The 27826-nt window shown below is 44.8% G+C and overlaps 1 protein-coding gene across 1 annotated transcript; it reads left to right on the forward strand.

Annotated features, from left to right (window-relative positions):
* The first annotated feature begins 596 nt into the window (after positions 1-596).
* On the forward strand, positions 597-27722 carry LRRC14B (leucine rich repeat containing 14B). Its single transcript, XM_033929956.1, has 2 exons — positions 597-2390; positions 26858-27722. Exons 1-2 carry the CDS (start codon positions 1486-1488, stop codon positions 27501-27503), a joined length of 1551 nt encoding a protein of 516 aa, XP_033785847.1. The 5' UTR covers positions 597-1485; the 3' UTR covers positions 27504-27722.
* The last annotated feature ends 104 nt before the right edge of the window (positions 27723-27826 follow it).

The raw sequence follows: 27826 nt of genomic DNA on the forward strand, positions 1-27826 counted from the left end.
TTTGCTTCAATTAGGAATTATTAAGAATATTATAATGCTGCTGTATCGTTCCATGGTTCAACCTTACCTTGAGTATTGCACTCTGTTCTTGTTGCCGTATCTCAGAAAAAAATATTGCAGAATTAGAGAAGATTCAAAGAAGAGCGATCAAAATGATAAACAGGATAGAATATCTCTCATATGAGGAAAGGTTAAAGAAGTTAGGGCTCTTCAACTTGGAAAAGAGATGGCTGAGGGGGGTATAAGATTGAAGTCTACAAAATCCTGAGAGGTGTGGAATGGGTAAAAGTGAATGGATTTTTAACTTTTTCAAAAAGTACAAAGACCAGGGGATATTCAAGGAAATTACAAGGAAATACTTTTAAAACAAATACAGGTAGTCGTCGACTTACAACTGCAATTGGTTCCGACTGCTAGGTCGTAAGTGGATCAGGACGTAAGTTGGCCTATGTTAAATTAAGGCAAGAATATTAGACTGGGTAATGTATTTTAATCATCTTAAAGCTATCTGTTAACATTTTCTTTTTTTCTAAGTCAAACAACAATACAATTGTGGAAAAACAGACATCATTTTGGTGTCCAGATCTATGGCCTTTCTTTCCTTTTTGGAAGGCTGAGGAGTGGACAGAGACAATTTCCTCTTCTTTATCATTTTTACTGCATGAAATCGCCAAAACAACTCACGTGGGGCAACACCCCTGTTTATGTTATCATGCTGCGTTGCGAGTCTTCGGAGAGCGGAAGTTGCATCGTAAGGTCGAACAGGCGTAACTTGGATAGGTTGTAAGTCGACAACTACCTGTAGAAGGAAATATTTTTTCATTCAAAAAATAGTGGTAACAGTAGTTAGTGTAGATGGTTTAAAAAAGGTTTGGACAAATTCCTGAAGGAAAAGTCCATTGTCTGCTTTTGAGGTAGACCATTGGGGAAGCCCACTTGCCCTGGGATCAGTAGCATTGAATGCTGTTACTCTTTGGGATTCTGAAATGTTACTATTTGAGCTTCTGGCAGGTACTTGTGACCTGTATTGGCCACAGTTGGAAACAGGATACTGGGCAAGATGGACCAGTGGCCTGACCCAGTATGGCTATTAAAATTGTTTATAATGCTAATGCAGGTTATTCAAAAGTGTGAACATGATGTGCTTTTTCTCTGTTGGACTCCACTATTAACACTGTGGTTTTTAAACAAGGTCATCATTTATATAGTGTATCTGAAAGATAATTTATCAGTTATTTTAATGTTTATTTCTCAAAATTTGAAGATTGGTACTTGGATGACAAATTGAAAAGTCTCCTAATGATGAGTATATTATGAGCCTATTCCAAAAATAGATGTATTAGAATTCAGCATGTGACCACCATCTCTCCTTTCTCGAAACATTCCAGACAGCAGCTGCTTCTAAAAATATTCCAGACTGATCAGTAAAGCGCAGCACTTTCTGCTCAGTGTTTATGAGGTAAAGGAACTGAACACAACAAAAAGATGAAGACGCTGAAGTTTATTAGTGCAGAGTCCTTGGTATCAAATGCAGTGATTGCTAGACGCAACCTACCGAGTATTACGCATAATCTTTATCCCCTTCTTTTCAAAGCCAGTTACCTGCTGGAACAAGGTGAAATCATTCATGACCTTGTGGAAAACTGGCCGCTGGAAGACTTTCATCTTGGGAAATTGTTAGGAAGTACATTGGACCACCAAGAAGACATATGCCACTGGACATGCCGTGTTAATTTAGAGGCTTGTTTAATGGGATTAAGGGACTATGTATTAAATTGCTCTGCTACATATACAAAGAGATTAAAAGTGGTAAACCTCACTGGCATAAAAGATGTTGAAGTTCAGCTTTGCAAATGTAAGAAGACTTTGGGTAGGTGGGAAAGAACACAGTTGCTTTCACAACTGTGCTTGGATCTACTTTTTGAGATGCAAAAGCAGCAGTTCAATCCAGGTATCTTTGACATTACTATTGATGTCCTTGTTAATTTGTTTGTTACGGAGCGTAGTTATGATGTGGTGACACAGGCCTTGCTGATGAGATGCCATTCCCCACTGAAGATTCGCTGTATGGCATTCAGAGCTGACAGTCTAGCTCTAAGGAAGCTTTTTTACATTGTAAAGCTCACAGAGCCTGCTTCTCTTCAGAAACTTGAAGTAGTTCATAATATCCATTTACAAATGGAACATTTAGAGGTTCTTCTCAACAATGTGGCTTTCCCACAATTAACATCTCTCACTTTGCCTGCCAGAACTTTCAATGTGCAAAGGTTCACAGCAGAGGATGAAGCTGTTTTCACCAGAATTGGAGAGAAGCTAAGCAATATGACACATCTAACTCAGCTGAGCCTGGCATTCTCTATACTCTCAGGAAAAATACGAAAATTGCTCAGGTAAGATAAATGATAGCTATTTTAGTACTGGAGGGCATGAGAGATACAGGAAAACAGAGAGACATCTAAATCATTGCTTCTCAACCCTCTTCTGGAGGCACATCTAGTCAGTCATGTTATCAGGATTACCACAATGAATGGACAAGAAACAATGGTGCAGTTAGGACTGATTGGGCCCTGGGCAGAAAACCTAAAATGGGCCCCCTAAAACCATCTTTCCCTTGATATTGGGGACTGAGAAGATGGGGCAAGAACGCTTTCAGAGCTCCAGTAGACAAACCCTATAAAAAACAAACACATTCTACTTACTCATAGAAAACCTGTCATAGTAATAGAAACTGAAATTCAAGATATCAGAGATGAACATTTCTGAAAACTGATATATTTCAATCAATTAATTCAGAAAAAAAATACTTTTTTTTTCTAACTTTGTTGTCTGGACATTGTTTTGTTCGTAATGCTTCCTGCTTTTCTTTGTTGTTTTTTGGGGGAGTTTTCTTAACTTTCCAAGCTTTCCTGTCCTTTTGAAGTTTCTTCTGTGTCTCTCTTTGTCCATTATCCATTTCTCCTCTACATTCGTATCTGTTCTTTCCAGTCTTCCCTCTGTGTTCCTGTCCCTATTCGCCTCTCTTGTTCAGTATCTCTGCTCTGTGACCCCTTCTTATTCTATTCACATCCTCTTCATATGTCACTATCCCTCCCCTTGTATCTAGCATTGCTTTTCTGTGTCCCTGTCTCTATGCTCCCTCCATGCCTAGCATATATTTGATGATCTTAAAATGGCCAAACAGAAAAGGTGATAGTAAAACTAGAAGGATGCTGTAAAAGATACTGGTGAGATCTCATTAAGAATATTCTGTACAATTCTGGAGGCCGCACCTTCAAAAAGATGTAAACAGGTTGGGGTCAGCCCAAAGGAGAGCTACTAAAATGGTCAGTAGTTTGTCATAAAGTGTTCTTTAATGCCCACTATCAACACAAATCACTGCAAAAGTACAGTAGGCGATGGGACAGTAGTCTTCACTAATTTGTAAGTTGGGGCTGTTTTGAGTCCAAAAAAGCTGAAAGACAACAAATATCTTCCTACTTGGGGCCACAACATCAACCAAAGTTTCTGGACTTCTATCCCTACCAGAACACCTGGCCTCAGTCACACATGCAGAAAACAGGGGGAAAAAACTTTTCAAATACAGACCCACAATTGTACACAAATGAAACCGTAATATACCGGACTCTGTACACAGTACACTACAAAAGAAAGAAATGCATTTTTCCTGAACAGTTCAAACTATAGAAAAACAACATAGTGACATATTTCAGTCACTAAATTAAAAATAAAACTTTTTTCCTATCTTTATCTGGCAATTTTTTTCTGATCTTCTTGTTCCTTATGTGCTCTTAATTCTGTTTCCAAGGCCTCCTTATGCATTTGCTGTTTCTTTCCTCTCCTTTACACTTCCCCCTCCGTATTTGCGGTTTCCGTATCTACGGATTCACTTATTTGCAATTTTAAGCCTAAAATTCCTTTTTCTTTTTTCAGGCTATTTTAAGCCCTGTAAGCCACCCCTTAAGCCTTACCTGGTGGTCTAGCGGGTTTTCGGGACAGTAGCAATCTTCCCACGCTCCTGTCCTGTGCAGATCGCTCACAGGAAATGGCTCGAGAGACTACGGGAGCTCAAGGCAGCAATTTCCTGTGAGCAATCTACACGGGACAGGAGCATGGGAAGATCGCTCCTGCCTGAAAACCCACTAGACCACCAGGTAAGGCTTAAGGGGGGCTTTCGGGGCTTAAAATAGCCGGGGGAAGCGGGGGTTAGGGGCAGAACTGGCCTAAATATTATTCGCGGTTTTTAAATATTCGCAGGCCGGCTCTGCCCCTAACCACCGTGAATACGGAGGGGGAAGTGTACATCCATCTTTGGCACTGATTTTCATGTTCAGTTTTCTTCCATTTTTCTGTCTGTATCTCAAATCTATCTACTTTTCTATCTCTTCCCCTCTTCTCAATCCATGTGCACCATCTCTTCCCACTCTTCTCTTCCCCACCCCTTTATCCATGTGCACCATCCCTTTCCTCTCTGCCCTTCCCATTCAGCATCTCTCCCTTCTTCCCCTCCCTCCCCCGTTTCCCCCAAATGGCCTCCCTACCCAGTTCCAAAGGACACCCTCACCTCAAAATGTACAAGGAGATCAGCGGTGCAGGAGCGATTCTCTGGCACTCTCCGCGGCCTCCTCTGCACAGTTCCTTTGCTGCGGTCTGCCCAACCGGAAACAGGATGATGCTTCAGAGTGGAAGTGGGCCATGGAAGAAGAATAGTGCAGAGAAGGACCCCAGCAGCACTGGAGAATTAGTGCCGCACCAGCACCCTCATTGCAGTTTTGAGGTGATGTGGGCCTTGGAACCAGGCAGGGAGCTGTGAGCCACACAAGAGGTTCTACTGCCAATTTTTTTTGGGGGGGAGGCCGTGGCTCCTGTGCCCCACCCCCATTCCAACGCCTATGGTCTGAGCTAAGAAATCCACATAATGTTTTGCTGATGGCCAGAACAATTCACAATCTCTGATAAGCTTTCTTGAACATACTGCTTAGCACCTTCTGACTTTATTAAAGCTGACGCTAGTTTTACAATTAATTATATATGCATTCTCAAACTGTTGCATGCTCTTAAACTGAAGCACCACTGGGAATTCCAAGTTTTATTACTGTTCTGATATCTCCCCGGGTATTATCTGGCAGTTTAAACTCAGTACTGCAGCATATAACATTACCAGAATGGACTCTCTTAAACAAATCTTCTTTAATGCAGAACTCAACACAAGGACAGGAATAACTTGGTAATTAAGTTGCATGTAAGTTGCTTCTGCTATCAATCCACTCTCAATCAGTGTGCCCTGTGTTCAGGAAACTAGGAAAGTTAAGTTCAACATTTCTTGAGTAGTAATGCTGTAGTTATAATAAAACTAGGTAGGAATGCTGTTAAATATACATAGTGGAAAATCTTGATGGGATTATAATGATTTCTGCAGGCATGCATTGACTAGATCAGAAAGCTGCTGGCTGCCATGCTTTCAAGACAGGCCTAGATGCACTAAACATAGTCATTACAACCATATGGGTCACAGTGGACTAATTTTTTGGCCAATTGGCAAACAGCAATCCATGCTCAAAAGGCTTCCATACAAATGAGTTGAGTCAAATGTCACCTCACCAGTGTTGGAAAACTGACTCAACACAACCGCAGAGCCCGTAGGAGAATCCCAAACAGCGCAGAGCCCATAGGGTAAGCCCTGAAACAGCCTCCTGCTGTTCAGCTGTTCGGGGCAGGAAGCCTTTTTTTAAAAAAAATTTTAATGAGCATAGATGTGCATGTGTTACCCACGTACAATATCTGTCCCTGTTTAAAAAAAAAAAAAAATCAGGTCGGCCCCTTCCCATGATGCCCCCATCCCCAAACAATGATACCAAACAAAAAAAAGAGGCACGGGGATGCCCACTATTTCCTGCCACTCCCATGACCCTTTCTGCAAACATTGCAACCACCTGGACATCCCCCCATGAACATCATAGCCCTAACAACCCCCTCTGAAGATCCTTGGCAGGAGGGATGCCCACTCCCTTCTGCCATTGGCTCCTCCACAACCCCACCTCGGTGAACATCGTGACCACCCAGGCACCCTCCCTCACGTGAACATCGCAGTCCTGACACCCCCCCCCCTGAAATCCTTGTCAGGAGCGATGCCCACTCCCTACTGCCACTGGCTCCACCCATATCCCTCGACCTTATTTTGAAGAAGGGAGCAGGAGTGATGCCCAGTCCTTCCTGTGTCAGGCCCACCTCTCCAAAATGGCAGCCTTTCTCCTTCCTGAGGGTATAGGTAGTGCCAGTGGCAGGAACAACTGGCATCCCTCTTGCCAAGGATCTTCAGAGGGTGGGTGGGTGTCAGGGCCACAATCTTTGTGGGGGGGATGGGGAGGGTGTATGGGTGGTTGCGATGTTCTGAGGGTGTCTGAGGAGATCAGTGTTTGCAGGGGGTTCGGTAGGAGTGTGGAGGGGTCCAGGTGGTATGGGGGGAGCTGTTATTGTGAAATGTGGCATGGCACAGCACCACTTCGGCACAACTTTTTTTTTTTTTAATGGGGGATAGCTATTGTACATGTGTAACACACGTCTATTGCCATCATAAAAAATAGGGCAGACCTTAGCAGCTACCACTAGGGCATCAATCGGAGGGCTTGTTTTAATTACCTCATTTTAATACTAATGAGGTCATTTGCATGGCAGAGTCGGAGAATGAACAAATGCACAGAAAAGCATGAGGTGGGCCATTTTGTACATTAGGTTGGCAAATTAGGTCCGTCGCTAAGGTTTAGTGATGATTGTTAGATGGATAGTTTTGTGAACATAAGAACATAAGAAGTTGCCTCCGCTGAGGCAGACCAGAGGACCATCTCGCCCAGTGGTCCGCTCTCGCGGCGGCCCATCAGGCCCACTGCCTGAACAGTGGTCTCTGACTAATTTTACAATTTACCTCTAATCCTATCCCTATAACCTTACTCTACTCTTATCTGTACCCCTCAATCCCTTGGTCCTCCAGGTACCTGTCCAGACCTTCTTTGAAGCCCTGTAGCGTGCTTCTGCTTATCACATCCTCCGGTAGCGCGTTCCATGTATCCACCACCCTCTGGGTGAAAAAGAACGTCCTGGCATTTGTTCTAAACCTTTCCCCTCTCAATTTCTCCGAGTGCCCCCTTGTACTTGTGGTTCCCCATAGTTTGAAAAATCTGTCCCTGTCCACTTTTTCTATGCCCTTCATGATCTTTTTTTTTTTTAATAATTCTTTATTTTCATTTTATAGTATTGACATAATATTAGTCAAAACAAAGAAAGTAATACAACTCCAGTTCAAACTTTAAAATGAGACCATAATCAGTAAAGAAAATATACATTAGAAATACAAAAACAAAGCAAAAATTTCCTTCTCATACATCAAAAACATTAGACCCAAATATAAATTTTACTGGTTTGTATCTTCATGATCTTGAAGGTTTCTATCATGTCTCCTCTAAGTCGTCGTTTTTCCAGCGAGAAAAGCCCCAGCTTTTTCAGTCTGTCAGTATATGAGAGGTCCCCCATACCCTTTATTAGCTTAGTTGCTCTTCTCTGGGCTCTCTCAAGTACCGCCATGTCCTTCTTGAGGTACGGCGACCAGTACTGGACACAGTACTCCAGGTGTGGGCGCACCATTGCACGATACAGTGGCAGGATGACTTCCTTCGTCCTGGTCGTGATACTTTTCTTAATGATACCCAACATTCTGTTTGCCTTCCTTGAGGCTGTGGCGCACTGCGCCGACGCCTTCAATGTTGTGTCTACCATCACTCCCAGGTCTCTTTCAAGGTTGCTCACCCCTAGCGGTGATCCCCCCATCTTGTAAGTGAACATCGGGTTCTTTTTCCCAACATGCATGACCTTGCATTTCCCTATGTTGAAGCTCATTTGCCATTTTTTGGCCTACTCTTCCAGCTTTGTCAGATCTTTTTGGAGGTCTTCGCAGTCCTCCATGGTTTTGACCCTGCTGTATAGTTTAGTGTCATCCGCAAATTTAATAACCTCGCATTTTGTTCCCGCCTCCAGGTCGTTAATAAATATATTGAACAGAAGCGGTCCCAGCACAGACCCCCGTGGAACTCCGCTCGTGACCCATTTCCAATCTGAGTAATGGCCCTTTACTCCAACCCTCTGTTTCCTGTTCGCCAGCCAGTTTTTGATCCATCGGTGGACCACCCCTTGCACCCCGTGGCTCCATAGCTTCCTTAGCAGTCTTTCGTGTGGTACCTTGTCGAAGGCATCTTGTTCAGAGAGAAGAAAGGAAAAAAGGTGGGCTGTTAGATTATCATGCTTAGAAGGCAAGCTAGGGTTACCAGATTTCCTCACTAAAAAAAAAAAAAAAGGACATGTGACCCCACTCTGTTCTGCCCCCCAGTCACACCCTGTTCCACTCTTAGCCCTGCCCAGCCTTGCCTCCAGCCCCACCCCCAACACACACTGACTCTCTTCTTCCCCGAGCTCGAGTCCGTGTCTGGAGGGCCTCCTTGCATTCTGGGAGGCCCTCTAGATGCAGCCCTAAGCTCAAGGCTTTCTAAACTACTGCTGCCCAATTCAGGAAAAAATGTTTTGATTCAATTCAGCCTATTGAATCTATTTTCCTGCCCAAATGGGTGTGTTTTTGGGGTTTTTTTTCCAAACATCCTGGTGGGTTTATTTTATAGCACCCCCTTTGCCCTCTCCTATCCACACTGGCGCTGTGGTGTAAACAAAACAAACAAAAAAGACTTTTTGTCTCTCTGTTAAATCCTAGCTCACGTTCGTGATCTAACACCACCTCTGGCAGGATACACATTTCAAATCTGACATATTGTAATCACAAAATAGAAAATAAAATTATTTTTTCTATCTTTTGTTGTCTGGTCATTATTCAGATCTTGTTGGTCCCAGGCTCTGGTTGTCTTCTGATAACTTGCTTGCCAGGGTCTCCTTTCTTTGTGCTAACCATCCATCTTCTATATCTGTCCTCCCTTTCCATTTCCTTTCCCTCCCCCTCCTCCTCCTTTTTCTCGTCTCCATCCCCAGATCCACCTTTTTTCAACTACCCTTTCATCCAGCATCTCTCCCTCCTTCCCCACCACCCCAGGTTCCACTAACTCTCCCTTTCTGTTCCTTCCCTCCCTAAATCCCATTGTCCACCATCTTTTTCCCTCCCCTGTTTTTAGATCCATTATTTCTTCTATCCGTCTCCCCATTTCCCCTCTACCCCAAGTTCATCTCTCCTTCCCCCAAGTCCATCCCCCTTCTCCATGATCTCCCCCAAGTCCATCTCCCCCCTCCACCATCCATCTTCCCCCTATATCTTCTCCCCATCTCTCCTCCAGTCCACAAACTCCAAGTCCATCTCCCCTCACCCCAGCTCTGACTCCTAACACAGAAGCCCAGTATTTGGCTGGTAGATGGCAACACTCGTGCATTGTGGCACCTACCAAGAGTTCCAGGCGCTTTGCACAGCAGACAAACACTTTTCCCGTGAGCTGCAGAAGACACAGCCTTGCAAAACCCGAGTGAGAAGCATCTCCGCACTGCAGCACTTCCAATGAGCTCGCACCGCTCCTCAGGAGCCCCCGTGCAGCACCACATCACATGGCGCTCGCAGGTGCATGGGGCTCTGGCCGTCATGTGGCCGATGAAAGGCCAGCTGCTGGCAGGACCCAGGAGAACAGGTGCGTGCCACTGAGCAGCAGCAGCAAGAGTGGTGCATGCAAGTGGTGGATCGGGGGCATTTGCCAGGCTCCGGGGGAAGCATGAGCATGCATGCAGGAAGATGAGGCGCGGGCATCTGTTGCCAGCCAACCAATTAAAAATCACCTTGTTGCCGCCGTTCTGCACGCAGAGGTCCACTCAGCTTTCCCTCTGCCACTGGAGTCCTTGCTTCTGATGTAACTTCCGGTTTCGCAAAACTGGAAGTTACATTAGATGGAAGGATTCTGGTGGCAGAGGTAAAGCCCAAACGGGTCTCTAGCAAGGGGGCCGACGAATCAGTGAGTTTGATTTTTTTTTTTACAAAAATAAATCGAGGTCACGTGATGCCATGATCGAGTGAGGACGTTTCCTTACTCGCTCCGGGGCTGCCCTGAATATTTCTTAGCGCTACGGGACGAATTCTCCCCCAAGTACCGGTGCGGCGACATTTTGAGACGCTATACTTATATGGACAAATACCTAACAAGGTCGCAGGACTCCATGCAGGCTAAATCTGCAAGAAAAGATCGCGAACGAGCGCGGCCTGTTGAGGCCAAGATGGCGGCGAGCCCAGCAACTCCGGTTACTCACCTTACAGATGCAGCGCTGGGCGACATTAAAGAGGCGGTCGCGCAAGTCCTGGCCTCAAAAATGGAATCGCTATCGGCTCAAATTTCCAACATCGAAACTCTACTGGCTGCAGCAGCGGCTCGCACCACGGAGTTGGAACAGCGGGTCTCGAATCTAGAAGACTCCTCTGACACCAGAAATGCAGACTTGAGCACACTGCAGGCCCAGGTACGCTCACAAGCGGAAAAACTTGACGACTTGGAGAACCGCTCGCGCCGATCCAACCTGCGTTTGATGGGAATTCCAGAAACAATTGCGGATCGGCAGCTGCTGGATGTCCTGGAGGGCTGGCTGCGGGATGAACTGCCTCTACCGCCCTCAGTGGGGCCCCTGCGCCTGGAGCGGGCACATCGTTTGGGCCCTCGACCTGGCCTGGAAACACGGCCCCGGGTAGTAATCCTAAAGCTCCTGAATTTTAGACATAAAGTGGAGCTGTTACAGCAATACCGGGCTAAGCGGAATGAGTTGAAATACAATGGAACTTTGATCCGTATTAGTCAAGATTTTTCATTGGCCTTACAAGAACGGAGGAAGCCCTACTACCCTCTATGTGCTCAGCTATCGGAGCTTAAGCACCGGTTTCAGTTCAACTATCCGGCCTTACTGAGGATCCAGCACAATGGAGTTTGGAAGTCTTTCCAATCCCCTGAGGCAGCAGCAGACTTCATTAAGCTCCTGGGTAACCCTACATCTGGGGTGGTTTGACTGTTTGGACTTGGGCACAATCTGTGGGTATTTTATTGCAGTTGCTGTTTGAACCCATATTGTTGAGGGGACTTTGTTCCATTAGCCCCTTGAGGGCCGGTTTTTATGGCTAAAGGGGCAGCCCCGGGTGGGGTGACTTTCGTGACCTGTACTTATCCCTAATGGTAGGGATTATTGGGATTGTTGGGGAGAACGGGGGGGGTTGGGACTTCTGGGTGGTAGCAGCGGTATTTAAGGGGCACATTATGTTTGTTCTATTTTGTTATCTATGGTTCATGTATGTTTTGGGATCATGTACATTGTGTGAATGGAGTGTGTTTGTGTGGTCTAGGGGTGAGGCTGGGCACCCTAGGACCCTTTTCACTGGAAGGTTTCTTTCCTATGACATGAAGAGTGGGGTATGCCATGGGTGATAGGCAGTTCCGTATAATTTCCTGGAATGTATCAGGTATTACGTCGCCTGCTAAGCATACAAAAATATTATCACAGTTGAAACATCACTCAGCTGACATAGCTTGCTTACAGGAAACTAGACTCACTGATATAGAACATCAAAAACTGCGGCGGGGTTGGGTTGGGGACATACACTATGCATCTTCCACAGGGAAGAGGGCAGGGGTGGCTATATTGATTAGAAAGGGCTTACCCTGTACTGTCCAGGTCCTGAGACGGGATCCAAATGGTCGATACTTATTAGTGAAGGTACTCGGACCGGGGGGATCCTTCAGATTATTGGTGGGATATGGCCCCAATGGATACCAACATTCTTACTTTCAAAATTTGGTTAACATATGTTTGCAGAATTCTGGTGACCCACTGATACTAGTGGGTGACCTGAATCAAGTGTTGGACCCTGGGGTGGATCGTTCTGGGGGGACAGGTCCCACGGATGTGCGAAGGACGAAGGGAGTCCCCTATCTGTGTCGGGCTTTGGGGTTGGTGGACCCTTGGAGGTTGCTTCACCCCACCGACAGAGATTATACACATCAGTCTAGAGCCCATGGATCCTTTTCCAGAATTGATTATACCTTACTCTCGGAGAGCATGTTTGCTCGGGTCTCGGAGGCTACAATCGGCCCCCTTGAGATTTCCGACCACCATATGATTTGGTTGGACGTAGCGGTGGGGGGTCCCATGGATACCGGGATGGGATGGAGATTTCCTTCTTACCTGCATAATGATTCTCACTTTCGGGAATTTCTGTCCGATAGATGGGAGGATTACTGTTCATATAATGCCCAACATATGGAACACCCTATATTATTTTGAGACGCGGCGAAGGCGGTGTTACGTGGGGATGTGATTGCCTATGTGACTTCTAGGACCCGGAGAATTGCACAACGTATAGTGCAGCTCGAACGGCAGTCAACACTCCTGAAACGGGAGCTGTTGCATGACCCCACTGTGGCTACCAGAGAGGCGTATACCGCTGCTCTGGCTGAATTGAATTCCCTTATCCATGAGCGGACAAAGAAACTATTATTTTTTCGCAAATATCAATTTTATAAACACGGTAACAAAACTGGGAAACTATTAGCATCGATAGCCAAGAGCTGGAAGGGATCCAGATACATTGCCATGATAAAAGAGGGCTCGGGGAAAGTGCTAACTTCAGCGGCAGACATCTCCTCCTGTTTTAGGAATTATTTTGCAACCTTTTATGCTTCCCCGGGTCCTTATGCTGGACTGGATGTGCAGGATTATTTAGAGGATGCAGGGATGCCCAAATTGTCAGCGGCTCAGATTTCCCAGTTAGATGTCCCTTTACAGCTTCAAGAGGTGTTACAGGCGATCAAAACAATGAAGCCTTGTACTGCCCCCGGTCCGGACGGCTACTCCCCAGAGTTTTACAAGATCCTATCGTCATCCATAGGGGGGTCTCTTTTGAATTATTACTCTGAGGTTCAGAAACGTGGCTCTTTCCCGAGGTATGCGAACGAGGCTCTGATTACTTTGATCCCGAAACCATCTAAATCACCAACTGATATTGAATCCTATAGACCGATATCGCTGTTGAATGTTGACTCCAAAATTTTAGCGCGTATCATGGCGGATAGGCTGGCGGCCCTGTTGCCCACCATCATTGTGCCGGAGCAAGTAGGTTTTGTGCGTTCCCGTCAATCGGTAATTAATGTGCGCCGGGTGCTCCTGGCTTACTCTCGAGCTCAACAAGCCAAGTCCCCAGGACTGCTGGTTGGGTTGGACGCGGCGAAAACCTTTGATAAGGTTCATTGGCACTATCTATTTCAGGTTTTATTACACATGGGATTTCCGGATAGTTATATGGCATTGATTCGTTCACTTTATTCTGGACCTACGGCATCTATATTGGTTAATGGTGTGCGTTCTACTTCCTTTCCGGTGGGCAGGGGGACGCGACAGGGATGTCCATTGTCACCTCTTCTGTTTTTATTGTACTTAGACCCCTTGTTACGTACCCTACAAAAAGATGACGAAATTGTGGGGCTCCAGGAGGGATCGTCCCAACTGAGGGTGTTGGCATTTGCGGACGATCTTTTGCTTACATTGGGCTCTCCGCAACGTTCACTGCCCCGAGCTCTGGATCTTCTGGATGAATTTCATTTATACTCTGGTTTAGTGCTTAATAAACAGAAGTCCATGGCAATGTCAACATCACCTGAGGTACGTCTTGAATGGCAGGGGGACTTTCCTTTACAGTGGGCTTCGTCCCAGCTGACATATTTGGGGGTGGTGATCCCTCAGGACCTGGGCAGGCTGTACTCCATTAATATTTCACCTTTACTTCATCGTACAAAGACTACACTTGCTGGTTGGAAGACCCTCCCCTTATCCCTCTCAGGTCGAATAGCGTTATACAATATGATACTATTGCCGAAATGGCTCTATATATTACAAATGCTACCCATTATATTAACACCAACACACTTAACACAACTAAATTCCCACCTTTCCGCATTTTTATGGCGAGGTAAGCGGGCTAGGATAGCCTTGTCCAAGTTGATGTTGCCAAAATACCGAGGGGGGTTGGGTTTACTGGATATCTCACGATTTGCCCTTGTGTGTCAATTAAGACATCTTCATGATTGGTTTTGTAACACTACTTGGTTTTCTTTGCCTGAGAATGAATGCTTTGAATTTAGACCTTATCATTTTAGCTACCTGTTACATGTTAGGCATTTGCCTGATTTGCCATTGCTACATTCACACCCCTTTTTGCAGGTAATGCGCATAGCTTGGAAGAAGTTATGTAAGTTGCTGAAGATCTCTTCTGTTACAACACCATATCTCCCTGTGGCTGGCAACGGGGACTTTACTCCCGGCTTGGACTCTGCAATTTTCAGACGTTGGACGACTCTAGGTCTGCATTATGTATCCCAGGTGGTGCAGGATACGGGTACTCCTACTTTATTTGCTGAACTACAAACACAATTCCATGTGTCACCTGGGGACTGGTTTGCTTTTCGACAACTTTATCACTACTTACATACTTTGACCCCGGTGCCATTGAGAGAGGAAGTTCAATCTAGTTTACGGGAAGCGCTTGAGCTTACTGCACAAGACCCTATCCCGTTGAAATTTTTCCATGGGTTCTTACGGGACTTATCCGGAGAATTGGATTTCATTGCTCTTGCTCAGAAATGGTCAGCTGATCTTCAAGTGCCCATCTCAGACGATGTGTTACGAAAGGGCCTTCGGGTGGGGAACGACCCTACCCTATCCGCAATAGAGAAAGAGCGAAATTACAAATTTCTATTGAGAGCGTTTTATCCCCCCAAGAGAGCTATGACTATGGGGATTAGCGCGACTTCTGGTTGTGGAAAGTGCGCACACCCTACGGCATCTTTCGGACATATGTTTTGGACATGCCCTTTGGTGTCTACCTTCTGGTTAACTTTGGTGTCTGCGGTGGCCGAGCTTTGGGGATGCTCATGGAGGATGCACCCTAACTTTCTCTTTACGCTACAAATCCGTTTCCATCCACCTAAACAGGGGTGTGCGCTTTTCCTCAGAAAGACAATACTCATGGGCAGGAAATGTATACTGACGCAATGGCTTTCGCCTCAACCTCCTTCTCTTCAACAGTGGAGGTCCCTAATGTTACAGCAAATGTTGTTGGAACGCAGGGATCTCGTGGACTTAACGACAAAAAAGGGCAGGTTGTTCCGCCAATGCTGGTACAACTTTAGTTTAACATTTGTCTCGACTATTCAACAGCGACTTTGGGACGTATGACTTGTATATTATTTATATAATTTGGTTCCTTTTGAACTGTTTGTTTTTACCGCTGCTGCTGCCCGGGTGGGGTGGGGTGGGGTGGGATGGGGAAGATTGGGAGGATTGGGATTGGGGAGAGTTTTGTGATTTAACAAAATGTTCTTGATTTCTGTATGTTGGAATTGACTTGCTACTTCAATAAATATATTATAAACAAAAATAAATCGATTCGAATTGATTCATCCAAAATGAATCGATTCGAATCGGGCAGCACTATTCTAAACCATGGACAAACTGACAGATTTTGAAAATCCGTCCAGATACCTGGACAGTCCTCTAAAACAGGGGTGTCAAACTCAATCACATAAGGGGCCAAAATCTGAAAAAAAGGCTAAATCGCAGGCCGAATTTTTAATTAAGATAATTAGGGGTCCTTTAATTAAGGTACGCTGACCATTTTAGCGCACGCTAAATGCGCACCTTAATAAAAGGACCCCTAAGTGACTAAGGCTTAGTCTTAGTAGAAGTATAAGGTTACAACGTCTCCAACCCCACACAAGCTCTGTGGTGTAAACAAAATAAATATTGTAATCGTAAAACAGAAAATAAAATTATTTTTTCTACCTTTTGTTGGTCCCAGGCTCTGGTTGTCTTCTGATAACTCGCTTGCCAGGGTCTCCTGCCCATTTTTTATTTCTTCTTTCGCCATGCTACCTATCCATCTTCCATCTCTGTCCTCCCCTTTCATTTCCCTTCCCTCCCCCAGAGATCTGGCATATTTCATTTTTTCATGTCCATATCTGCAGCTGCAGCAATGGACCCCACCATCCCCAGATCCACCATCTGTCCTTTTCTCAACTACCCTTTCATCCAGCATCTCTCTATCCTTCCCCACCCTCCCAGGAACCACCATCTCTCTCTTTCTCTTCCCAACCACTCTCCTATCCAGTATCTCTATCCCCCCTCCACACCATCCCTTGTATCCAACTTCTCTTTCTTTCTGTTCCTTCCCTTCCTCTCCTCTGTTTTATTTCTTCCCCACCCCACCCTCCACTCAGTCCAGAATATGCACATCTGGACCCCTTCTCTCCCACTGGGTACTTCTACACCAGGGCCTGCCCCTGTTCTGAAGGCCTGTATGTTTTTCCCCCTTATTCCCGGTCTCACCTAAAAATTTGGCCCACCATTCCTACCCTCCCTTCATCCCGGCTTCCTGGTCTCCTCTGGTCCGCCAGCACAAACCGCTGCTGCTCTTCACTCGTGTCTGCCTTCACCTGGCCTCCTCTTCAAAGCAGCCTGCTGAGGATCGCCGGCTGGCTTTAGCGAACCTCGTAGGCCGCTGTCCACCTCGGTAGCACGTTCCTTCTGATGTGATCCCGCCCCTCCTCTGACGTACAGGAACATGCTACCAAGGTGGACAGTGGCCTGCGAGGTTCACTACAGCCAGCCGGCAATCCTCAGCAGGCTGCTTTGAAGAGGAGGCCAGGTAAAGGCAGACGCAAATGAAGAGCAGCAGCGGTGGTAGCTGTTCATGCTGGCGGGCCATATTTACTATAAAATTTAAATGAGACCAGAGTTTGAGATGTCTGCTCTAAAAAGAGGACATGTCTGGGTTTTCCTGGACATCTGATTACGCTAAGGCAAGTAACCAATAGGAAGCATCCCATAATCTACTTGGAGCTGTACATGTTCTCTGAAGGAGCCTATTACAGCAGACCCTCAACATTCACGGGGGTTAGGGGCAGAGCTAGTTCGCAAATATTGAAATATAGTGGATAACTTTCAGGGCCAGCTGTGACCCACTCCCGCATCCTGGACCTTCCCCAGACCTTACCTGGTGGTCTAGCAGCAAAGCGGGGCAGGATTGATCATCCTACACTCCTGCCCCGTGTAGAGCCGTCATCAAAATGGCTGCTGTGAATTCCTGTTGTTGTCTCAAGACTACAACTGGAACTCACGGCAGCCATTTAGATGACGGCTCTACACAGGGCAGGAGCATAGGACGATCGATCCTGCCCCCTGTCTCCGCTAGACCACCAAGTAAGGTCTGGGATGCAGTGTTTAAAAAAAAAAAAATTGTGAATAACCGAATCCGTGGGTACTAAAACTGCGGATTCAGAGGAGGTACTGTACAGAAACCACACAATTTTGTAGTCCAAGAGCACAATGTCACCATTTAAAGATACAGACAATTAATACTATAAACTAGGGTTTCTCAACCTGTGGTACAGACTGCTGTTGGGGGTGCGCGGAATGACTGCCGCCTGCCCACCTGCCACCTGCCTGCTCGCCACAACTCCAGGAAGGGAAAGGCCAGGCACATGCAGCAATTGCACACTGCTGGCCCATAAGCTTTCCCCCAATGTCAATTCTGATGTCGGAGAGAAGGGACTGGCCAGCCCATCACTGCTTGGCCTTAAATGACTTGGGCCAATCAGAGCTTCAGGGCCCTTCCCCCTGCATCCCAAGTTGCACCTGGGTGGGGACGGCCCATTTTGGACGATGCAGGCCATCTGGAAGGAGGGATTCTGCATCCCTCAGGCCATATACTTAGAGGTAAGGGGGAGGGGGCATCAGAGGTGGGGAAGGTGTTGTATGGCAGGAGAGAATGGGGGGTATACGTGGCTGAGTAACTGCAGGCATTTCTTGGCAGCGCGAGATAATCAGTATCTCTCCTGCTGCTGGGGGGGTTTGTTGGTTGGCAGCAGAAGAGATTGAACATCTCTCTCACTGTTGTGTTTTAGGGTTTGGTTTTTTTAACACTTCTTTCTGCGCATGGGCCCATGCAAATTTAGCAAATCTTCACTGCTGTCCGCTGACCTCATTTGCATGTGCAATTTTTTTGAGAATGTCTCGCTTTTTTCAATTCGCTATCAAAACAACTGTGTAAGCAGACCATCGCTTTTTAATGCGAGTTTTTTTTTAGAATCCTGGACTCAGTCTTTTAAAACCCATGACAATTAAGCTATTTTATGAATATAGCATTAGTGCCTATATATCTTTATAAAACAGCCTCACAAAAGCTGCAACAAACACAGCTAACATGTACCCTTGTATATTGAGAGTCGATATAAATGTGCACATGTATTTTGTAAATCACAGGCACATTTCACAATTTTACCCATGCTTTGCCCAAACCATACCCCTGAACACACATTTGGGTTGCATAAAGACAATCAACTTCCTATTTCTGTATGTATTTTTATACATATATACTATGGGATAATTTTTTTTTTTTTAATTTGGCTCACAGCTTTTCTGTAAGTATTCACCCTGAGAATTTCTATACAAATCATGTCAATGTAAGCACAATTTTACAGGGTGTCTACTTTTCATGAGCCATTTTCTATGTGTAAAATATGATTTACCTATGAAAAAACCTTTATAAAACTACTCTCATACTATATATGTCCAAAGTAAATGAAAATATTGGTAAATATGAATACAACCTGAAGGTGCCTTTTAGGATAAGGCCCTCCGTCAGTAGTGCAGAGACTTGAGCCAGAGACTGAAGAGATGTAAAAAGGCTTTTATTAAACAAGCATATATGCTGGACTTTTGGGCAGAACTGGCTGCATAAACAGAAGACCCTGAGAGTTTCGGACACAAAGGTTATATAGGGTCCTGGCCAGTCCAAACCGGTATAACCAGCTCTGGCCAAAAGGTAAGAGCAGAGAGAAAAACAAAACCATAAATCCATCCTATAGTCTATACATCAAAGCTAGCTAACAGCAGCATCCTGTTGCCTCCTGGCCATGACTGGTACAAGACAGATACAAAGAACAGGCCTGCATACAGTACTGTGATATCTCAGAGCAATAATATGGAGTCTCAGGTTGCTGTTTTTAGTTTTACTACCCACTGATCTAAGATGGAGTTTCTTCATATACACCGTGACCCAGCTATGTCAGCTAGCTAGGGATCCTTCATTACCAACTTTTCTTCTGTAGGCCAGCTGACTAGCTGGGTCACGGGAGGTCAGGGCCATCTGTATCAGAGGTAGGGACAGGGTGATAGGAGGAGAGGGCCAGGACTAGGGCGGTGGTACTTTTATCAATCGTAGTCCTAATAGTACGGTTGAGGGTTTTCAATAAACATGGTAACAGGCAAGGAAGGACACAAAATATGACAGAGGATGCCAGGAAAATTATGGTGAGGGCTTTAAAGAGTCCCGGTTTGGAGGCCCAATCAGTCAGTGAGTTGAGTCCAAACATATCAGCAGAAAAACCCTTCCAGGTCTGGGCAGGAACGTGAGCTAATCTGGTAATCTTGTCTATGACCTCTTCAACCACAAACCCTTCATCATCCAGTTTTAGACAGCAGTTGGAGAGATTGAATTTTCCACATACCCCTCCTTCAGCGGCCAATAGATAGTCTAAGGCCAGTCGGTTCTGATAGATGGCGGTACGCATCATAGTGTTCGCTTTGGCCAGGGCTCCCAGGGCCCTAGCTGTTTCATTGGTGATAACTTCTAAGACCACCTGCAGTCGTATGAGGCGGTTAAGCATGTAGATTGGGGTCCGGTACCCAAACATACCATCATCAGCCCAAGTAGCAGGACCGTAGACAGCAATGATGCGCTCCGGGGGCCAAGTGTCTCCCCATTTACCAATCTCCAGGCTTCTTTCAGAACGGGCCCATTGATCGAATACTGGGACAGCCAGATGTTCTCCTTCGGATAACGGGAGGAGGAAGAAGGCTGGTTTGATAGTGCCCAGAACACAAGTGCCAGTCCAATTTGAGGGTAGAGTGGGGTACGCCGTTTTCTCACAGATCCAATAGTATCCTTCCGGTGCAGCCCAAGGGGCAGAAGCAGGCAGGTTGAGGTAGACATTTAATGTGGTAGCATTGCCAGTAGTATTCCATCATCTGGGTATTTTTAACTTAGGATCCCCGGTCCAATAAGTCCAACCGGGCTGAGAGGTGCTGTTTTTAGTCCATAAGGATTGGCACTGCAGGTGTCCAACACGAGTGGTAAAAGATGGTCCGAGGCGCTGTATGCAGTGTTTTGCCAGAATTGAGTTTTTCAGGGGCCAGCTGGGTGCCTCCGCAGACATAACAGTTTGTCAGATTTAAGGTGGCTCCTATGGCTTCAGCGAACTGTATGAAAAGGTTGCGAGTGGTGGCAGAGGGCACAAAGTCTTGTTGGTCAAGTTTCATATGTTCATAAAAGTCTGGGAACACAATGCTGTGTTGTTCAGGGATTTGGTGTCTCTCAACGAGTTTGATGTGCAAGACAGTACCAGGGTCCATGCCTTTACCATATATCTGTAGGCCCACAAGATAGCGAGCTTTCCGGAGGCTATCATCGAGGTTCCATGTAAATGGCTGTAGAATAGTGAAGTTAAGTGAGTTACAGTTCTGGAGGCCACAGTCAGAGGTAGTCACCTCTTTGGATAATATGGCTCGGATGGTGGGCAGTCGGGTCATACCCCAAGTAGCCCAGGATACACATTTCCAGTAGTTACAGTAGTAGTGTTCGGAAGACCCTTCACAGTGGGACGGCTTCTGTCCCGCCAGGCACATGTATTTATCGTTGTGCATATATTCCCTCCTCTATGCTAGGGCACCACAACGTCCAAGGAAGGTGGGGTTCTTGTCCATGGCATGGCAAGCATCAAAGAGGACTGAGGCTGGGACATGGGGATTAGTGACCAGGGTTTGTTGAATCAGGGGGCCCTGATCCCAGACTGACCTGACCTCTATCCAAGTATCCCTATTAGTTGCTCTGGGGTCGAAACAGATCTGTGAATCTCCATTATTACATATAGAATATTCAACCTTGTTATATATACATACAGGGGTCACTAGTTGACCCTTACACTCATAATTAGTTTGAAATCTAATAACATTTTCCGTTTTGCCCCCATTGTCCACTAGTGCCACACAAGGGGCACACCCAGGCGTGGGAGGGGTAGGGGACATGGACAATGTTGGCAAGACGTAAATCACAAGCAGTAAATATACAAGAGTTCATATTAAATATCTTGTCAGATCTCCGGATCAGACGTGCGTGATTACTCTTCCAGAGTGTGGGGCAGCCGTGTGATTTTCAGTTGAAGGTCAGTGGGCCCTTTTTCACAAATATACTCAGCAGCGGGCTTCACACGGCTGTAGTGAATCCAAGACTCGTGGCGGGACAATTTGACAGCTGTGGGGGAAGCAAGTAAGACAGTGAAAGGCCCTGTCCAAAGGGGTTTCAGCGGTTCTTTCTTCCATACTTTTAGCCACACTTGATCCCCAGGTTTGTAGAGGTGGACAGGGGTTGTAATTGGTAGCGGTGCTCTAGAAATGACCCAGTTCTGCAATTTCATAATGGTCTTTCCTAGCTGCTTTATCTCTGCATCTGTGATAGCGTTCCCTATCTGTTCAAGAGACTCAGGGTCTGGACTGACTATCGGCGGGGGTCGGCCATACATGAGCTCAAATGGGGACAACCGATTGCGTTTACCTGGGGTACAGCGGATGCGAAATAGAACAGAAGGGATCAGTTTGGGCCATGGCAGGCGGCTTTCTTCTGCTGCTATGCCGAGGAGGGTTTTAATAGTTCTATTGATGCGTTCAACTTGGCCAGAGCTCTGGGGTGATAGGCCGTATGTAATTTCCAGGTGATTTGCAGAGCCCGAGAGACTGCTTGTGTGACTTGTGATATGTAGGCGGGGCCATTATCGCTGCCAATCACTAGGGGCAGGCCATAGCGAGGGATGATGTCATGGAGTAAAACCTTTACTATTTCCCTACTTTTCTCTGTGCACACTGGGTAGGCCTCTGGCCACCCAGTGTGGGAATCAATGAAAACCAGGAGGTAACGGAACCCATGGGAGGGGGGCAAGTGGGTAAAATCTGTAGAGAGGACTTGCATGGGATGTGAACCGATAGGCTGGTGACCAGGAACAGAAGAGGGGTTGTGTCGGAGGCAAATGACACAGAGGAGCAGAACATGGGAGATGAGTTGAGAGAGATTAAGGATATAGAAATTCTGTCGGAGAAGGGTGCGGAGGGCTGGGTTACCGGCATGAGAAAAATCGTGTGCACGTTGGACAACAGTGAGGGCCAGGAGTTGAGGGACGTACAGGAGGGTGGGGGTGGATGTGTGGGAGGAAGGTATAGTAATCCATCCGGATGGGAGGGGTCAGTGTACTGGGGGGAAAGGGAATGAAGGAAAGGTTGGGGGGAGGAAAGGGATAACAGAAGAGGGGGTGTGGGCGGACCTTGGAGGGCCGCCTGGCGAGCCGAGCGGTCAGCCAAGGCATTACCGCGGCTGATGAAATCACGGAGGCGACGGTGGGCCCGGCAGTGCATGATAGAAACTTTGGAGGGTAGCAGGATAGCATCCAAAAGGTCCAGGATGAGTTGGTGGTGTTGGATAGGGGATCCAGAGGAGGTGAGGAAGGAGCGCTGGCGCCAGAGGGCAGCGTGGGCGTGAACAGCTAGAAAGGCAATTTAGATAGGAAAAAAACAAAAATGCAAAAAGGGAGAGAAAAATCTCCAAAAATGGCCAATGGTATAGTTGGTTTCCCTGGGGTACCCCACAAACCAAACAGATAGACAACACAAAGATTACAGGGCATAAACAAACATAGAAAACAGAAAAGGCGTGGAACTTTTCTTCCAGCTGGCAAGGATTCAGAGCTGAACTTAGATCTGCAGAGAAATCTGCAGAGAAATGCACAGTTATACAAAAACAAACGTCCATCATAGCACGAATCATAATTGTGTGCACACAGTGGCAAAGTAAAGTGCGATATAACACATGGCATAATAATCACATAATCATAAAAGGCATCTATTAATGGTTACTGGAACATCCGAAAGAGAAAACGTAAGAATGTGATCACTCTGGCTTGGTGCCCTGCCAATTACATTCATAAGGCAGACAGGGACGCAACTGCTAGGGTGTGCTTCAATCTTGAAAAATAAGCAAAACTTACTAGGTAAAGTAAGATACAGTGTGCAATGTTAAATATAGAGGTATTCTGAAGTATGGCAATGTCAATTCAAAGGGGAAAAAAAAGAAACATGTTAAATGTTAAGTGCAAGGTCATTTCAAGGTTACTGAAAGCAGAACATTGTCCTCCTTCTCTGGGTAGATAAAGGCTCATTGTAACAGGTCCAGAACAGCTCTGTATGTATGACTGCGAAGACAAAGAAGAGACATTTTAACGTGACACCACCCCTGAGGTCACTTAGCCATGTTCCCTGCAGGCAAACTTGGAACCCTTGTCTGCCACCTGGGTCCCGCTACACTCTGAGGAGTGGGCACTGCTGCAGACTAGATGTAGCTACTTTAGTCTGCACTGTCCTTACATAATAACTACCCCCTTCCTCTGGAGTTTGAGCTACCAAGTTTATTTGAAAGTATTTCTGTTTCCAATTGTATTTAGAATCTGATTGATAATAACACTTTATACAAGCATGCATGGGAAGAAAGAATTCATAAAGAACACCAGGATAAAGACACAATACGGGAAAGCAAGGGAGATTGTTAGCACAAAAGAAGTAATCTCAATCCATCCGTTATCAATAAAACTCATTCATAAAGGAAAAAAAAAGTTGACCACATTACACCGCTATTGATTAAGTCCCATTGGCTACCTATTAGCCACCAAATTACTTTTAAGATATTATTCTTGGTTTTTTTAATTTCTAGCTTTCAATGAGCCTCAATTCATGTCTAGAATGATCATTCCTTATTATGCCCCTCGTTCTCTACCATCATCATCACAAGACTTATTAACTGTCCCTTCCTTAAAAATTGTGGGTACAAGAAGAAATGACATGTTTTGTGTTACAGCGCCACAAACGTGGAATGCACTGCCACTGTACATCAGAAAAGAAAAAGATCTTATCTCTTTTATAAAACTCTTAAAAACTTTTTTATTTAACTTTGTACTTGTGTCTTAAAATTGTTTGTCCTCTAAAATGTTTTTTTTTTTTAATTGTTCAGCGCTTAGAATGTTTGTATAGGCGACTCATCAAATAATAATAAAACTTGAAACTTGAACTTGAATTATCAAGCCCATGTTTAGCAAATATTTCAATTTTCAGAAAAATATGGATACTTAACCTCTATCATTGTTAGTCTTGTACTTTAAATCCCCCAACACTGGGATACAAAGGCAGGGATGTGCCCAACACAAACCCCACATGTCTAACAAACGGTTGCTTTTTTTTTTCTTTTTTATTACCAGCAGACACACTTTGACAACTGCGAGAACACGTAAACTATCTGGCTCAACTTTCTTTAAATTACTCACTGTCTGTAACAAATCCACTGCACGCAACATTCATCATTTTACCCTGTTAAGCAACTTACACTATCCTGTCTGCAACTTTCGGCAAAACAATCATGCTGGCTTGCTTTACCAACCTTTCCCAGGTTTCCAACCTAAATGCTATTTCCATCTCCCCGGGTAATTTCTCAACATCACCAATTTCTCGTTCTCTGTGTCTTGTCAGGTGTCCCCAGAGCTTTTGTTTTATTAATTTGACAAGTATGACAAAAAGTTGATTAAATTCCAAATACTAAGCCTTTGACAACAATAAAAATAAGGGTGAAGAAAACAATAAAATATTACAAAAAAACTCTACAAACCCAGAATTAATTATATAAGAAACAATGAAAAAAAAAAAAAAAAGAACTTCAAGGAGGAAAGGAAAGAGGACATAGATGGAAGAAAAGCAATAGGGCAAAGGGAAAATGTTTGGGTGTTTTTTTTTGTTGCTTTCAATTTATCTAAATGGTGCTAAACCATACGATTAGGAGAGTTAATCCAGTCCAAGCATGACTGTGTCTAGCTAACTAAGTGTTTTGTTTTATTAGTAATCAAACTCAGTTAACATTGATTCTCCATAATTACCCAATTAAAAATTGCATTGTGTTATATCATCTTCTGCAAGCCTGCCATAACTGGCAGGGTTGAGATGTTACATCTCATGATGAAAAGCAGGACTATGTACGCTATGTATTCCCCCCTCTTGTAAGAAGAAAAAGAGGGTCAGTCAACAACAACAAAAAAAAATAAAAAATAAAAGAAAGAAAACACTTTCCTTATTATCTCTAGACCCATTCTGTTTAAAATAATGTATACCACTGTTTTATCCTGAATATCATGGTCATCAAGACCGACAGGAACGTTCAAATCGGGTCGAGGGGTATACGAAGGTGGGGGCACTGAGGGTTCCAACAGATCCGGTCCACTATCTATTGACTCGGATAAAACAGGGCAGTTTTCCTGGACCTTCCGCCGGAGGGCCATTACATGCACTAAGGTAGCTTTGTCCAATTGGGGTTTAAGCCAGGAAGGTTTTAGTCGGACCGTATCCAACCAGTATCCACCAGTTCATCAGTGGGACTGGTGACAGGGATATATACCTGACGTATAATATTCAAGTCCAGAGTACCCTCGGGGGGGGGGGGGGGGCATCCTACGCCGAAAGTGGGCCATTCATATACACAAAATTTAATGAGGGTAGACTTTGTCATCTTAGGATCGCCATAATCGCCAGAAAAGGCAATTGTAAAATGTTTAAGCATGATCTGAAGGGGGTCGGTGGTGCTCTGACCCATATTATACAATCTATATATGCACCCAACAAAAGTTCCAATTTCCAGAAACCAGAATCCTATATACCTCTCTGTGCTTCACAACGAATTAAGAAGTTACTAGACAGAAGAGGTAGAGACAGGATAGAGAAGGAATCAACTTCTCACTTACCAAGACAGGTCCGGTACCGGCACAACAAAACCAGGAGCCAGAAATCTCCACCGATTCGTTCCTTCTCGAGGTGCAATCCGTTGTCTTCGACAAAAAACCGTTCCTGATCAACCATCAGGCTAATGCCTGCTATTACGGGTCTCGTAGGAGGCAAGGTTTGAAATCCTCCGAGGGAGACGATCGTGCCAAACAGGCTCAAGTCTGTAGATCAAGTCCTTGTTCGGGCGCCAAATGAAGGTGCCTTTTAGGATAAGGCCCTCCGTCAGTAGTGCAGAGACTTGAGCCAGAGACTGAAGAGATGTAAAAAGGCTTTTATTAAACAAGCATATATGCTGGACTTCTGGGCAGAAATGGCTGCATAAACAGAAGACCCTGAGAGTTTCGGACACAAAGGTTATATAGGGTCCTGGCCAGTCCAAACCGGTATAACCAGCTCTGGCCAAAAGGTAAGAGCAGAGAGAAAAACAAAACCATAAATCCATCCTATAGTCTATACATCAAAGCTAGCTAACAGCAGCATCCTATTGCCTCCTGGCCATGACTGGTACAAGACAGATACAAAGAACAGGCCTGCATACAGTACTGTGATATCTCAGAGCAATAATATGGAGTCTCAGGTTGCTGTTTTTAGTTTTACTACCCACTGATCTAAGATGGAGTTTCTTCATATACACCGTGACCCAGCTATGTCAGCTAGCTAGGGATCCTTCACAACCTACATTTGTTAAGCATGTAAATCTATGATACTGTCCTGACATTTCTCTTTTATGTGGCTTTATGTACACATTTGTAAGGTTGTAACAGCTAACTTACTGTAGGTATGTAACTCTCATGAGTTTCAAATATGCTTTTGAAAATTGTGCCTATTAATGTACTAGTCATGTTCAAAGTCATACTTTATTAAATATTTACTTTTTTTTCTTCAGCCCACTGAAAACACCACTAAAAGCATTGGATGTTTCTAACTGCTCCTTGAACCATGTTGATTTGATCTACCTTGCTAATAGCCTTCATTCTGAACATTTGGAAGTCTTGGATCTCAGTGGTCACAACATAGCAGAGCTTTACCCACAAACATTCTTAAAATTCCTGAGTCGAGCATCCCATACTTTGAGGATCCTAGTCCTTGAGGAATGCAGCCTAGGTGATACACATGTAAATATGATGATATTGGGATTAATGTCCTGCCTGAAATTAGAAGAGTTCAAGTTTCTTGGAAACCCTCTATCATCCAGAGCCCTCAAATGCTTATTCAGTATTTTTACTGACCTGCCAGTGTTGAAATACATTGAGTTCCCAGTGCCTAAAGATTGCTATCCTCCTGATATTACCTATCCACTAGATGAAACCAGTCTCTCAAACTTTGATCATGAAAAATATGAAGAGATAAGAGAGGAACTTGACATGATTTTACTGCATGCTAATCGGGAGGACATAATAGCTTCAACCCCTCTCTATGGAAGCTATGATCCAGATATTCAAGAGACTAGAAACGAACTTGGAGTTTTTCTTGTGAGTTCATTCAAAAAAGCCATAGACAACTTTCTGACTACTCTACAAAATATAAATTAAAACAAAATTAACTAACATCTATATTACATGTAATTCTTGAGGGCAGGTAATTTGTTATAAATTCCCATAGTTTAGGGTGCCACATAAGTGATGAAATAATTGTATATAGTATATTTGAACAACTTAAGTTTTGATCAGTCAGAAAATGTCTGTGTTGATTTTTGTACACTATTGTCTATATTTTTTGGAATATTTGTGAAAATAAAGAAAGAAAAATTGCTTTTGGATACCTTCCTTAATCCCTCCTGTACAAGGCGGGTGAAAATTAGTACTTTTTAAAAATCTATACATGTCAGGGAACAGCTATTGTTGTACAATACCTC

The sequence above is a fragment of the Geotrypetes seraphini genome, chromosome 2 (assembly GCF_902459505.1).
Source record: "Geotrypetes seraphini chromosome 2, aGeoSer1.1, whole genome shotgun sequence".
In the NCBI taxonomy this organism is placed as follows: domain Eukaryota; kingdom Metazoa; phylum Chordata; class Amphibia; order Gymnophiona; family Dermophiidae; genus Geotrypetes; species Geotrypetes seraphini.